The 15,409-nt window shown below is 42.7% G+C and overlaps 2 protein-coding genes across 3 annotated transcripts in view; one reads left to right on the top strand and one right to left on the bottom strand.

Moving 5' to 3' along the window:
* Positions 1-5,027, bottom strand: part of fbln1 (fibulin 1) — a 54,010-nt gene extending 48,983 nt beyond the window's left edge. The window contains exon 1 of one of the 2 annotated variants that reach the window (XM_019893384.1): positions 4,670-5,026. In XM_019893384.1, the coding sequence (XP_019748943.1) occupies positions 4,670-4,724 (55 nt within the window). In that variant the 5' untranslated portion in view covers positions 4,725-5,026. Of the gene's footprint in view, positions 1-4,669 lie in introns of both variants that reach the window. The other variant, XM_019893385.1, reaches the window with a different exon arrangement.
* A 5,258-nt stretch (positions 5,028-10,285) lies between these two features.
* LOC109529813 (3-oxo-5-beta-steroid 4-dehydrogenase-like) lies at positions 10,286-13,524 on the top strand. Its single transcript, XM_019893278.1, has 9 exons — positions 10,286-10,619; positions 10,708-10,875; positions 10,951-11,067; positions 12,022-12,099; positions 12,231-12,353; positions 12,465-12,574; positions 12,946-13,111; positions 13,261-13,343; positions 13,471-13,524. Exons 1-9 carry the CDS (start codon positions 10,527-10,529, stop codon positions 13,511-13,513), a joined length of 981 nt encoding a protein of 326 aa, XP_019748837.1. The 5' UTR covers positions 10,286-10,526; the 3' UTR covers positions 13,514-13,524.
* Positions 13,525-15,409: the final 1,885 nt, after the last annotated feature.

Here is a 15,409-nt window from a genome sequence, read left to right on the forward strand (position 1 = left end):
GCGAAAGAAAGAGCTGTTGCGAGGGTGCTTGCTTGCACGTGTCGAAATACGAGGAATAGGGCTTGTGAAATCCACCCTGAAAGAGTTCATCTGTTGGGAGACATGCTGATGAGTGCTTTATGATCTCCGGTCACAGATAATAATAAGTTCGGTCAGGCAGGGAGGACGTCAAGTGTCTGGAAGAGCAGCACTCTTGTTTTGGTGGATTTAAAGCATTGTCTCGAGGAGGGGGCAGGCTAGATTTGTGTGTGTGTGTGTGTGTGTGTGTGTGTGTGTGTGTGTGTGTGTGTGTGTGTATCCTCCAAAATGAGATCAGAGCTTTTAACAATTGTTATATCGTGCTGAGCTTGAGCTCAATTGGGCCTAAAAAGAATGACAATGATTCAGCATTACAAATACGAGTGGAGCCCCACTATTAGCAATTCGCACCTCCGTTTTTTTTTTCTATCGAGCCTAACATTCAAACATTCCCTGAAAAACTCAAACTTCGATGTCTGTACATTTTTTGGGACATTCACCAAGTAGTTCCCCGCAAACAGGAAAGCAGGGGGCATGGGCGACTGTACGACATCGACCCGCAGGAGCTCCTCCAGCTCTGTGGCCGAAGCCGATATGATGACGTCATGAACAAGCATTGTCACGATTTTGGTCAGTCGAAATGTAATCTATCCCGGAAGCCAAATTTATACCGTCGACTACATACACCGCCAGCCCCTTTTGGTGATAATCTTTTCAAAAGATGGCGCAAGATGTTGAAAGGTGGCCGCTAACGGCAACCCGCTCAATGGAAAGGGACAGCGAAAGATAAAGACTCGTCACTATCGGTTGGGCTCCAGATCTATTTGTTTTTGGGTCCAATATGGTTCTTTCAACATTTTGGGTTGCCGACCCCTGGCCTATAGGGACCCCAGGGGTTGTGTGGAAACATTTCGAGCCCTTTCTGACCTCTCACCTTGTCATTCAGTGCTTAACATCAAGCTTTTAACAGTGACTTTAGCGTCCTATAAATGTCACGCGGAGCACTAAAAGCCAACCAAAACATGACATTAGCAAGCCGAACAATGAGCTGCAACGCACCCGTAAAAGTGCTTTCAATCCACTGTTTACCAGGTCGTGCACTCCCTTTGAATTTTGTTCTCTTTCGCTTTTTCGGTTTGTTGTTGCAAGCGCGCTATTAAAACTTCACAGCGCATGCTAGCTGCTTTGCGAGCGTTGCACAGCTGAAGGTTGAGCTTGTAGACGAGGGGTCATAGCCCCCCCCCCCCCAAGTAGCAGCACGCAGGCCTGTTAACAAAATGCTGTAGCTCACGAACGATGCAACATTGTGATTTCCTCAGAGCGTTGTAGAAGTCATCGCTTGATACTATAAACAGTTGCGGCGTTTTGTAGCAGGAAAGTCTTTCATCTTGATATTGATCTGTTTCCTCCCTTGTTAAATAATTGTTGACTACTGTCAGAAATCAATAATAACATCAAACTAAAGGAAATTTTGTCATTTCACATGTGTACATCAAACTGGTAGCCCTTCGCATGAACCAGCACCAAAGAAGTTGCTATTTGTTTCCAAAAGGTTGGTCACCCCAGTTGCCAGACTATTTCCTCAATTTAATTGAGCCAAGGCACTTCGATGAATTGAAGAAATCTCACAGCACACTTTTCCTCCGTTATTTTCTGAAAAGGTCAACTATTGTCTGTTTTTGTGCTTGGGACAGAGCCATGTCTAATGTTAAAAAAAAAAAAAAAAAACGATTTGCTGTCATGTTGTTGCATCAATAGGCAATAGCAAACGTTTAAGCTAGCTGTCACGTTTTACTGAATCGTTAAATCATGATGCAATGCGCAGGTCAATACTAGAACAGCATTTAATTGTTCTACCTGTCAATATATGTCACTGGCGTAGATAAACGAACAAAGATGCATTCATGTTTCATCAAAGAAATAATCATGTAAGACCACTAAATGAATTTCTTTTGTTTCCGCGGAGCTTGATTGATAAGTGCCCACCACCACCAACAAATGCGTTAAACAGGCAATGTGCCTGCCTCCTATGATGAAATATTTTACATTCATACGTTTCATAATTTCCATGTTTGGCACGTCCCATTTGACTCTCTCCAGCAAACGAAAACCTTACAGCAGACCAAAAAAAAGGTTTATGAACAAAGGTAGTGTAGTAGTAATTCCAAGCGAAACAATCAAATGGTAATTAAAATGATTTCCATTCACAGTTGACATCCAAGGAGGAGGGGCTTCCATTATGCTGACTACAAGAAGAAAAAAAAAAAAGTAATCCAATTATCTTTCCCAACAGGGGCCACTGTAAGTGTTTTCCAAATTATCGTCATAGTTGGCATTCCAAGACCACCGCTGTCTCGGATGCTTAAAACCCAAGATTGAAAGAACAGAAGTGGCTCTTTTTTTTTTTTTTTTTAAACAAGAACGAAGCAAAGCAGACGCGGCGCTGTTGTGATGTATTGTCTGCTGATTTCCATCTTGGATCAGACGAGCGATGTGGGGGCCGTTCTCTTTCATTTTGGCATGACTCGACTTCGTCTAGACGCCTCGTGTAAACAAGACTTAATGAGACCACTGCAGCACCAAAATCCAACACCGAGAGCCAGACGTTGCAAGCTATCGAGCCAGCCATTTTGGGGGGGGCAAATTGCAGAAGAACTGCTAATGTGAAACCGTTATTAAATAAGCTAACGATATTGACTTTACAGTAGACCTGCAATTGTGTAAATCAGTTCTGCTTTGAGGTAGGCACATTGCACTTTGTCCTCTTTTGTGTGAAATGATCTGGCTCATGCTTATTGCTACGTGACCTCCAGCAACATCGTCCCTCTGGAAAAATGACCTCCGCAAATATATTGCGAAAAATCCGCGAAAAGAAATTGGATGAGTGCGATCTAAAAATCTGAGTGAGACCACAAAAAAGTGAAACACGACATGACGAGGGGTGGCTGTATCTCGCTAAATACGTGCCCATAGGTCATCTCTGCATCTTCATATAATTTGCGTTTAATGCATCAACCATCGATCTGCTTACCAGTACTCAGGATATGACGAAATATTGATGTTGCAATATTTTCTTCAATATCGTTTTCTGTCAACATACGAGGCATCGTTTGGGAATATCAATGCTGTGGCCTTTACATCAGCAAGTATTTATTTTTCTTTTTTTTGACCAATCACATTTTGGTTTCACCAATCTCGAACCCTCAAAGTGACATCAGCATTTTTCCCTCCTCTAATTGCTTGAGTTAAGTTTGTCCCTCTGGTTTTGTCGAGCCTTAAATACGCAACAAAGATTGATTTGCGGGTGACCGCGATGTTGGACATGATTAGAAATTCATTGTCAAGGCCCACTTTTCAAGAAAAATTGGACCAACACTGTTGTTGGAGGGCTTGTTTCATCCCAGTAATTATTTCTTGGCACACTTTCAGAGCAGTAGGTCTATTCATGAGCGTACCAGTTAGCCTACACGGGCAGGCATGAGCAAAGAAATGTGGTTTGCTGCGTCTGCATCAGCCTAGCTATTTTATTTACCGACCGTGCAATCTTTATCTAGCTCCAACTTGCAGCATCCAAAACATCCATTCATTTATCTACGAGCCATTGCCTGCATGCTGCCACACTAAAACAAGAAAATTGTAATCCTCCAGTACCAGCTTCACCTCTCAAATTGAATAGGAATTGAATGTAAAATCCTACAAGGCACTAAATGGTCAGCTTGACCTGAAGGAGGGTACGCTGCCCCGTCAAACCACGAGAGCGCTCGTCTCACATTTCCTTGCGATTCCCAGAATACACACAGGCAGGACGAGGGGGGTGGAGCAGAAGCTGCAGGTTTGTTGTACTGTTTTAAAAGCCCAACCTGCTTGTTGGCCCCCACCGACTGTGAAAGTGGTCGCACGTACGCGCTTGCGAGAGGCTCCGCGCCGTGACGAACCTCCTGTATAAATCGCACCCCTTTGCGGAGACCGCTTGCCGAGATCGCGGCGAGAAGTATGTGTGAGCTTTCGCATCGTCGGCTGAGGCGTCCATGCCACACCGAGGCGCCTGGCCTTTGAACTTGTTCAAACGTTCCTCAAGTGGAATCCATCACGAGCAACAGGATGCTCCATTCAGCCTACATAGTTGTGCATTATTATACAAGGTGAAATTAAGAATACGAGGCGCACATGGCCGCACGTGGTCAAATGCATTGAAGTCCCATTCGAAACACATTCAATTAATATATGTGGCAATAATAACGCATGAAGCTAGTCGTGCATATTATACAAGGTGAAATTAAGAATACGAGGTGCACATGGCCGCAAATGCATTGAAGTCCCATTCGAAACACCTTCAATTAATATATGTGGCAATAATAACGCATGAAGTTGAATGACAGAGATGCAAAAGCTGAAGTTAATTTTTAAAAGGTTGCATTGATAAAATGAGAACGTGTTTAGTGTATCCCCGGAAAGGGTATGTGACAAAATGTAGAGAGCAGATACAATATGAGGTGTTTAAACATTTTATCTGTCAGATTCGACACATGCAGTGATGCAAAAAAAAGCAAATGATGATTATGTGATATGAATGGTGAAAATAAATCTACAGGTAATTGACAGCAAACTCTCATCGATTCCGCTTCAGATGGAAACTTGAAATGAAACTTACCTTGAACAAGCAGGACTCCCAGCACTGAAGTGAGCACAACAATCCACAGCCCCATGAGGTGAGAAGCAAAGATCCGCACACGTGCTATTCAATTGGTTCAAAATGTGAAGTTTAACTTTGGAAAAAAAAGAAAAAATAAATGCGGGTGGTCCTTTACAAAACTAATAATAATAACAAAAAATAAAGACTGACTGGCTCTGAAGAAGACAGCAAAGGAGTGATGCAGTGCAGCTTTGCCTGTCTGCAGGAGTGAGCCTCGACTAAATGACTGCGTGAACCGTCACAGGCGGGCTGGACCCACACACCCACTCGACTCCTCTCCACTCCACTTCTATCCTTCTTCTGCTGCACCAGCTTGGCAACTGTGGCCTAACATTGCATTGCAGTGACTGCATGCATTCATGTGATAACATTAAGTGATTCATGTGTACTCATTCTAATGTCATTATAGTCAACATGTGGGAGCTAGTTTGGAATTCTCAGTTAGTTGAGGGCTTTTTTTTTTTTTTTTTATAATGAAAGGTGATGGTCAAATCCACACCGGATTTTATAGAATAGCTGTTGCGATATCTTGAAAAACGTTTTTTGTTAATTTGCATAATGCTTGTACTGAGATGAAGGGGAAAAAATAGCTTTGCTGCAAGCTCAATTTTGACAGGATTGTCAGAACTGAGCAAAAACAACATAACCAAAATACTAAAATATCTCCTGATGAATGACTGAAAAGTCATCAGAAAAACTAAAATAAATACTCAAGTCAAGTACAGGTCTCCAAAAGTCCACTTAAGGAAATCCTTCCTTCCGCTGTTGGAAGCTCATGTTTCAGCTTCATCCTGGGCTCCCCCTACTGTTCTCAAACACAACTTTTTTTCAAGTTAGAGATTTACAAACAATAATCATCACTGATGCAAGTACATATTTATGCAACAGCATGAATACAATTTCATTATCCCACTTGAGAAATGCAATTTTCACTTTTTTTCCATGAATTACAAATGCGGCCGTTACTTATTTACTTCAAAGCAAACGTCTATTGTATTTATTTTACAACCAACAGTTATCTGAAAGTGACAAACATAAAATATGTAAACACACACACACACATACAAAAAACGATTTAGTTCTAGTTCTAGTACCAGGTCTATGATATACGGGTGACCACAGCTGGTCACTCATTGGTTGACCAAATTCATCATCATTCTGTAACATTTAAGCTTAGATAGCTTGAGCAAATCACAAAAACAAAAACACATACTAACTAAGGTCCGCCCGATTAATAGACTGGCTGATTTAATTGGCCGATTATTAGCTCACATTACCCACATAACACATTACACCGTAAGACAAAAATAACGACATTCAAACGCTCCCTCTCCAAGCCCCGCCCCACCCCAAAAAGGGCAAAAATCAGTCAATTCATCTCTAGGGTTGTAAAGAATAAGTTAATTTAATTCATTATTTATTTTTAAAGTGACTCGGACGCTTAATACGGAATTTTATTCTGCTAAATTTTGGAATCGGCATCAGCCTCAAAATAGCCGGCTCGATCGGGGCCTCATGCTAACATTAGTTTAGCCTGCTGCCGTGCCTGAGCTTTTGTTGATAGATGGTCCGTATACTGGTCCATTTTCATGTTGTATTTATTTGCCTCTCAAATAAAAGTCAGAATGACAAAAAAGTAAACGCACATGCTAACATGAGCTTGCGTTACAGCAGCGTCTTCGTGCGACACGCTAATTATTCCGCTGTCTCCACTTTGCTAACACGTTGCCTTTCCGACATTAGTCTCCGCTCCAATAAAAAATTGTATTCTGCTAAATTTTGGAATCGGCATCAGCCTCAAAATAGCCGGCTCGATCGGGGCCTCATGCTAACATTAGTTTAGCCTGCTGCCGTGCCTGAGCTTTTGTTGATAGATGGTCCGTATACTGGTCCATTTTCATGTTGTATTTATTTGCCTCTCAAATAAAAGTCAGAATGACAAAAAAGTAAACGCACATGCTAACATGAGCTTGCGTTACAGCAGCGTCTTCGTGCGACACGCTAATTATTCCGCTGTCTCCACTTTGCTAACACGTTGCCTTAAAAAAAAAAAAAAATGTCAAAAATAAACAAAGACGCTATAATTATCTGTTGCTTTACCGGAGCCACTGTTTAGTTTATTACACAGAACAATACACATACATGCTAACATTAGCTTATAATGCTGCTGCACCTTAATTTTGGAATTTAAATACTGTACTCCTCACTGTCCACTTTGTTGCAGTGTTACTTTTTTTCTTTTTTTTTTTCTTCAGTCTCTTCTCAAAAAAAAAAAATACTAATAGCGACACAACAGTAGTAGGTTTTGGAATTTAAATACTGTACTTTGTTGCAGTGTTACTTTTTTCTTTTTTTTTCGTCAGTCTCTTCTCAAAAAAAAAATACTAATAGCGACACAACAGTAGTAGCAGCAAGTAGTCGCCATGACCCTGCGGAGCGTCAGCTGTGCTCACTTTTCCTTCTTATTTACTCGACTTGAAATCCCCAGCTGTACACAAAGTAAATGTAGGACAGATGTAACACGCTGTCGGGCCAAGAGATGGTGAGTTGCTGTGCACATGCACTCGCACGTGCACACGAGGTTCTGGAAGCAGAGGGGAGAATAATTGCTCGGCCGTATTTTAAACATTTTGTACCAACTACAGGCGCTCTGCAAATTCAATCAGCCAGCTCTGCCGGCTCTGGGAACGGTGACAGCGAGAGGTTGGGCGATCTTCTAATCACAGCCACATGTCTCTGCCGCCGCTCTCGAAATTTTCACTCAGGGTTTGATATCGGGACACCGCAAAACACGGAGGCAAGGCCGCGAGAATACCAGGGCCATAAACGCGCACATCCACTTTGTAGATCGTGACGTGCGACAGGTCACGTCTTAATCCAAATCTGTGCTTATTGCTCAAAAAATAAAAAATCTGCCTGTCTTCGCAATAGCATGAGAAAGTTTTGATGAGTGTTGGCGTTTATAAATGGAGTACAGTAAATGGTCTGTAAGTAAGCAAAGCCCCGATGAGAAAGTTTTGATGAGTGTTATATAAATTTATAAATAGAGTACAGTAAATGGTCTGTAAGTAAGCAAAGCCCCCAAAATGTTTACAATTGCCGTTATTATACATTTAAAGCAGGAGTGCCCAACTTTTTTTGACCCAGATCTACTTTTCCATCAGCCAACCCCCCCTCGGCTTAGTTTTAGAAGAGTTGTAGACGGCGAGTGTGAGATGCCGGGGAATAGAATACTTTCCGTCACACTAATGGACGGCCTCCAAGTTGTGTTAACGAGTCTTCAGTACGACCGGGGTTGAGTTGCGTGCACCTCATTTGACGGATTGGCGGACGAGGTTTCTCATCGGCGCTGTAATGGCAATGTCAAATCATTTGTCTTGCCGGACAACCACGGCAATCGCGGCCTGTTACGTTTCCCCATCCCAGTCACCATGAAGGGAACAACTCTCGCAAAGCATTCCCAAAGGATCTGATGGACCTTGTGTGATCTCAACAACAAAGACCATCCTGATAGCTAATCTTATCTTTTCCTCGAGAGGCTTTCGAGAGCTGCACATCTGTCGTGTAAATGAGATATACCCCAGCGTCAGGCTCCCTCATCTGGGGCAGCTTCTCGTGCCTGTTAGCTCGCAATCTAGCCCGAAATCAGCGGGGGGGTGCTGACCTCCGAGCTCCTGGCTGGAGGAAATTGGAGTGGTCGAGGTCACATTCAAACAGCGTCAATCTTGCCAGCGGGGGTGCGCCGCCATTGCTTTGAAGCTCAGCATAGCTTGTCTTGCCACGTCTGTGTCAGTCGGCCCCAAAAGCCCCCCCCCCTCCAGTCATGTTGCACAAGCACTTGGAAGAAGTTGTTAGAAAAAGGAACAAGGCGTTAAATTGCTGTTTACAAAGCAGACTTGGACGTAGAATGAACTTTTGTCAAATTTGGGATGTTTGGATAGCTGCTGTTATTGTTCCAAAGGGTCTCAAGTGTTGTCATTGTATTCCAATTCTTCTGATGATAAAGGCTTGTTACAAATGTCCACCTTGAGTTTACGGTCGTGTCTTTCACCCGGAGCATAATGCCAGAATATAATTGCCGTTGTTTATCAGCTCTCTGTGACAGAGCGACAATTGCACAACGGGGCAGCAGAAGTGAGTTACAGGTGCGAAACTTCACATCCGTTTCTGGGCATTGCGGAATAAACTGACGGAACCAAAGTGTTGCCATCAGATACGTTCAACCTGCCGACAAAGAATCATGAAACCATAATAAGTGCTGCCACCATTTTTTTTTCAGCCCCAGCAGTTGCTTCAGAACTCAGTTGAGACAGCAGAGATGTGCTTTGAAATAGTGAGCCGATATTGTGACCTGCCGTCATCTGGACGATTTATTCATTTATTTATGTTTTTATTTTGCTTGACTTGCGGCGAAAACTTGAGTTACGAGCACCTTGTAGTGGTAGAAAACTCAACTCACTTGACACAACACAAAATAGGAAACAGAGGGGCGAACGGCTAGAATGTACGTTGCTGTGTCATAAACCTTTTAAGCAACTGATAATCGAACTCAAACAAGTGGAGCAACACATGTAGACGGGCAATACTCAAAAGTCATATATTCTTTATCCTCTGTGAAAAATGTTTAATATTACTGCTGTGGTGAGGAGCTGAGAGAGGAGCTGAGACCATTTCCATGTACGTCCGTCTAATAAAATCAAGAACAACAGCAATATTAGTAACAAATGTGAACAATGAGGAACATATTTTTGTTCATACAAATATATATATATATTTTTTTTTTACACTGTCAGCAAGGTAGTAGTTGACCATTGGGGACAGCTCTGTTCACGTTTTTCAGCTTACAGCTCTTGTGGTGGACTTTATTGGCTTGTGCAGGTCTAACTCAAGTTTTATCAAATGCGTGGATAAGGCCTATCTCATTAAAATGAGCTTGAAAGCTTGACGAATCATTCCCAGGGTTGTTAGATGTTAGTCTCTTGCTTCATACAGTTGTAACAGCTTGGTCCCATCTTTATTTATAGTGTCAAACAATGTTTTGGATCCACGTCAGCGTTATCCTCGGAACCAAAACACACCAAACTAGACTAAACAATCGTAATGGGGAGATGGGATCAAATAGGTCTCAGCAAGTTTTGGCCGCATCCCCGCCGCTTTTACTTTGAGGTCTCGACTGGCGCTGTGGTCTCATGCTTCTTGAAAGACATCCATCCTGCAAAATAAAATTGCAAAATGGGTACATCCTTGCTGACAATTAGATGCTTGAGAAAAGCCTTTAAATGGCCTCGCTCCACCTGCCTCAGGTCTGTGGACCAGACACAATTAGAGGTACCAAGAACAAAGCGGAGGCTCAGAGGGGATCGAGCCTTTTCCGTTGCCGGTCCCTCTCTTAGGAATGACCTCCCACTGTTGGGCAGGCCCCCTCGCGGCCCATCTTTAAAACGCGTCTTAAAACTCATTTTATTCCTTGGCTTTTGACTCAGCATGACTCAGACTTGATCTTAGTGTTACTGTTTTTTTTGTGCTTTGTTTACAGTGGTGGTTGTTTTAAAGTGCTCTATAAATACAGTTGAATTGAGTTGAGTTGACCTACGTTCTCTGTTGGTACCCCGCGTTCATGTTCCCGATATTTCTGCCAACAAAAGCTCCCAGCGTTTTTACGATGTCAACGCCATTAAAGTCCACCCTTATCGTGTGCGCAAATAAACACATGGGAGTTCAAGGTCGGGTTCAAGGTTCATCCGCCTGCACTCAATCAACGATTAGGGGCTAAAACAGCGCACATGTGAATGGATCCTCCCGAGCAAGCGAGACAATGAACCTGACCTCAGAGAACCATTGGATTCCTCTTCGAGACGGGAACCAAATACCGCTGCTGGGATTAGGCACATATGGAGACCCTCGGACGGTGAGGAGGAGTTCGGCGGAGTGTTTGGATTTTTGACAACAAGCCGGAAGGACTCAAATGTGCTTTTCCACCCCACTCTTCTTCATAGACACCAAAAGGTACAGCTTTGGAATGTGTCAAGCAGGCCATCGATGTGGGCTACAGGCACTTTGACGGCGCTTTGGTGTATTTCAATGAGCACGAGGTGGGTCAAGCCATCCGGGAAAAAATTGCTGATGGAACTGTGAGACGAGAGGACATCTTTTACTGTGGCAAGGTAATTTCAGTCTATTGTGTTGTTTGACTTGGATGCGTTTGCGATCAAAACATGTTATGTAATGTCCTTCTCCAGCTCTGGAATACCTTCCATCCACCAAAACTCGTCAGACCGACCTTGGAGAGGACCCTGAAGGCCCTAAAACTGGACTATGTGGATCTCTATATCATTGAGCTTCCAATGGCCTTCAAGGTTGCAAGCACACTTCAATACAGTGGTACCTCTACTTACGAACGTCTCCTCATCCAAATTCTTCAAGTTACGTAACGCCTCAACAGGAAAATATTGCCTCTTGTTCCGAAAGAGATTTCAAGATATGAAAGGTAAAAATATAGAATGAGCTTCTACTCGCAGCTCCGAGTTTCCTGAACATACTTTTAGCAGCTCTGCCATTGGCTATTACCGAGCATCATCCTGGCATCCCATTGGCTGAGAGGGACTTATACCGTAGGTGTCTGTGTGTGTAGATCGATAAATAGATGGGCCATGAGGCGTCCCGATAGTTTTACGTGAATGTGAATCACCCGGAAAAAGTGTTCACCAGTCGCGTGATCGCTCACGATGCTCATGTTTGCCTTCGACATTTTCGAAGGATTGTGAAAAGACGACAAAAGCAAACATCCTTTGATTGGTTCTTTACAAAATGACAGGCGAAAACCACTTCTGAAAGAGAACATGAACTAAAGAGGACAAAAAACGATGAAGGCGCAGTTAAAAGTTAAATGACCATCATTTTCATGTTTTGTTTTTTACAATTTGCACAACTCTCATTTATTGTGCAATAATCGAATTGTAACATGTCTTTGTTACATATGTTGATGCATTTTAATGCTTCATAAAACATTTATGTCTGAATTTTGGAGGGCTTGGAACGGATTAGGGCATTTACATGGAAAACGCGTCTCTACTAACAACATTTCTTCCAGAACCAATTAATTTCGTAAGTAGAGGTACTGCTGTACATGCCTAAACTCACACCCGCCCAATCTAAGGACAGCCAAAATGAGAGATGTGATAGATTGCTTTTGATTGTGTTTACTGTTATGGTTGTAGTTGCAGCAAGCAGTTCACAATCGCACTGCGTCAAATAAAGCTCGCTCCATGTATTTTGGTGTGATGGCTGAACTAATTGTGCTTGCGTTTAAGCCCGGCAATGAATTCTACCCTAAAGACCAGAATGGGAAGTACATCTACCACCACACAGACCTCTGTGCCACCTGGGAGGTATTGAACCTTTTTCAATTGGCTCTCTAATTGCAGACCTTACCTTTTTCATTCATGTTTACGGAATGTGCACTTGCTTCTCTTTCTTCATCAGAAGTTGTGGCAGTTGGTAATCATAATTTCCTGTGCAGGCTTTAGAGGCATGTGTCGACGCAGGCCTTGTCAAGTCTCTGGGAGTGTCCAACTTCAACCGCAGACAACTTGAACTGATCCTCAACAAACCCGGCCTCAAACATAAGCCTGTATCCAACCAGGTGCCACAAAAATAGCTTTTTCTGTTTGGCGTTCATAAAGTCTGATTTTGGTGTTCGTTCGGAAAAATAAAACTGTCGGCCAGCAATAGCGTGTTGTGTCCTGTCGTCCAGGTGGAATGTCATCCTTACTTCACGCAGCCCAAACTTCTGGACTATTGCCGTCAAAACGACATTGTTATTGTCGGCTACTGCCCGCTCGGTTCCTCCAGAGATGCATCCTGGTATGTGCAAAGACGTTTTATTGCTAGCTTGTAGACAGTTGCAGGAAAAAGGCAAAGCAAGGCCCCTTTACCCAAAGAAAACGTACGGACTGAACAAAAAGGGTCCGAGTACTGACTCTTGAGGGACTCCTCATGCCACAGCCATTCGATCGCATTTAAAACTTCCAATGGACATAAAATGCCTCTTTTCCTCCAAGTAGAACGTGAACCATTTCAGGACTGTTCCATTTAGCCCCACCCAAGTAAAAAAAAGTATGAATCCATTTTTTTGGGCAGATAAACGTTTGACACGGCGCATGTCGTTTGCTTCCATCGTACTTTGGTGCTCGCTTTCTACACTCATCATTGGTGAGCTGTCTTCTCCTTAACAGGGTCAATGTGAAATGTCCTCCCATGTTGGAGGACGAGCTGCTTGTCTCCATCGGGAAGAAGTACAACAAGAGCAGTGCTCAGGTGGCTCTGCGCTTCAACGTGCAAAGAGGAGTGGTGGTCATTCCCAAGAGCTTCAACCCACAGCGGATCAAACACAACTTCCAGGTCAGTAATGCACGTCGCAGCACTACTTGACACCGAAACATACAAATGACGCTACGATGACTTCGATCAACTTCATCATCAACACTTGGAAAGCAGACTACATGGAGGTCCCCTCTGAATGTTGCATTCTGACTTTTTTTCACTTTCAGATATTTGATTTTTCACTCACCGAAGACGAAATGAAAGCCATTGAAGGGCTGAACAAGAACATTCGCTTTGTGGAGCTGCTCATGTAAGAAACTTGACGTTGTCGTGTACTCTTCCAATGTGTGGCGTTACATGTTTATTTTTTTTGTGTGTGTGTGTGTGTGTGTGTGTGTGTGTGCGTGTGCGTGTGCGTGTGCGATGTCATGACACAGGTGGAGTGACCATCCGGAGTACCCGTTTCATGATGATTACTAAATATTATCACTTAAAAAAAAAGGTGGCTCAATTGGAATAAAGCAATGGACTCCAAGTGACAACTTGTTGGCATTTTGACATGTGATGGCGTACACCTGCACAATATATATTCTTATTATGATTATTTTTATTTTATTTTCACGTGTTAGGGTAAAAGAGGTTCTGAGAATGGCCAGCACTGAGTGAGTTCATGACAATGTTTACAGTTGCGTGATCCCTTAGGGCAGATTTCTCCACCCTTCAGTGAGTCAAGGCACGTTTGACATCAAAAAAGCTAAGCACAGCTAGCGACTAAATAAACATTTCACCCCAAAAAAAAATAACAATAGTAATAAAAATAATAATACATAATTTCTAGAAATAATTATTTACTCCGAAATACAGATACAGTACTCGGTTGGTGCGTGTCACGCCTTCTTCTGTTGAATGAATGGCAGCAGTTTAAATATGTCCCTCCTGCCCTCTAGTGGAAGAGATTGAAATCGTCCTGCCAAACACTGTACAGCATTGTCATAGATAAATACAGTATGTACATAATTTGTTGTTCTACATGGAAATAAATGAATTCATGCATTTAAAAAAAATTGTAAATAAATACTAATTAAGTAACATTGGATCATTTCCTGTGGCTTACCAACTTGTAATGTGAGCTGCTGTTGGCCACAGCTCGCGTCCAAGCACTCAGGCAAACTCGTCAACATCACCCACCAGTCCCCGCCCCCAGCTACTGTTTATTTTTTCCTGTTATGTTGTTATATCTGCAATGTTAACTCGTGTATATGAATGTGTATGTGTGTTGCCAAACCTAGCAAGGTCACAAAGTGAAAGCTGCCATTCACGACAGCGCCCCCTGAGCCTAAAATCTAAAGACCAGCGCAAAGCACAAGAAATTACAATGATCATCACGTGATTCAGGTTTTCAAGTCGGCTCCCCCATTGCAGCTGAAAGCAAACCGTGATTGTGTCTGGAATTATAATTTGATTTGAGGTGGGACTCGCAAATAGAACCACATGGCCTCCTCACCTCCAAACAGACTTTTGGGTGGGTGACAAATGCCATGAAGACCACCATTCTGGACTCCCGTGGTGGGAAAAAAACATTCTGAATGGTCTGTGAGGAAGGAATTTGTTTCAGGGAAGGAAAAGAAAACCTTTTTTTTCTCCCTGTTTCCTTTAGTGTGTCCATTATGTGTTCCTGGACATATGACCTCAATTCAGTTGGGGAAAAGACTATTGAAGACTTGCAAACTTTTAATGTTCCGTGCAAACCGAATACAGTGGTACCTTTACTTGCAAAATTCTTGATGAAATTTCTTAACTAGAAAATTTTGTATGTTGAGTCACATTTTCCATGTAAATGCCCTAATTCGTTCCATCAAATTACAAACTGTAGATCTTTTCCAAATGAATCAAACAGTTCTCGACAGTTTTTGAGCTCCCCCTCGAGGACCCTTACCATGGTCCCCTAAAACTACACTTAGACAAAGCTTGGACTTTTTTCAAATCCCAACAGATGCGAGAACTTTCAGCGAGAACTTTGTACAAATGCGGTGGGCACACGGACAGTTCTCAGGACTATTTCAAGCTCCCCCTTGAAGATATTTTTTAGATGAGGCCTCTTTGGCACAAATAATTTGTTCGGTGACTTGAGCAATCCGCCGTGTTGATGTGACCTTTCCTTCCTGCTCGGCATCTTTCTAATCTTATCTGCACTCTGGGGTGCCGCGCTCATTTTTTGTCAGGGGCCACGTTGTCGTTCCAACGCCAATACAGTATTTTAATCATCTCGTTTTATTTCATATACAGTATACAACAAATTGATAGGTAACTAGTTTTGGAATCAGAAGTCAAGAATAATAGTTCAAGTATTGTTGAAGTGACCGCTTGCCGTCTTTC

The sequence above is a fragment of the Hippocampus comes genome, unplaced genomic scaffold (assembly GCF_001891065.2).
Source record: "Hippocampus comes isolate QL1 unplaced genomic scaffold, H_comes_QL1_v1.1 scaffold62, whole genome shotgun sequence".
NCBI classification, from domain to species: Eukaryota; Metazoa; Chordata; class Actinopteri; order Syngnathiformes; family Syngnathidae; genus Hippocampus; species Hippocampus comes.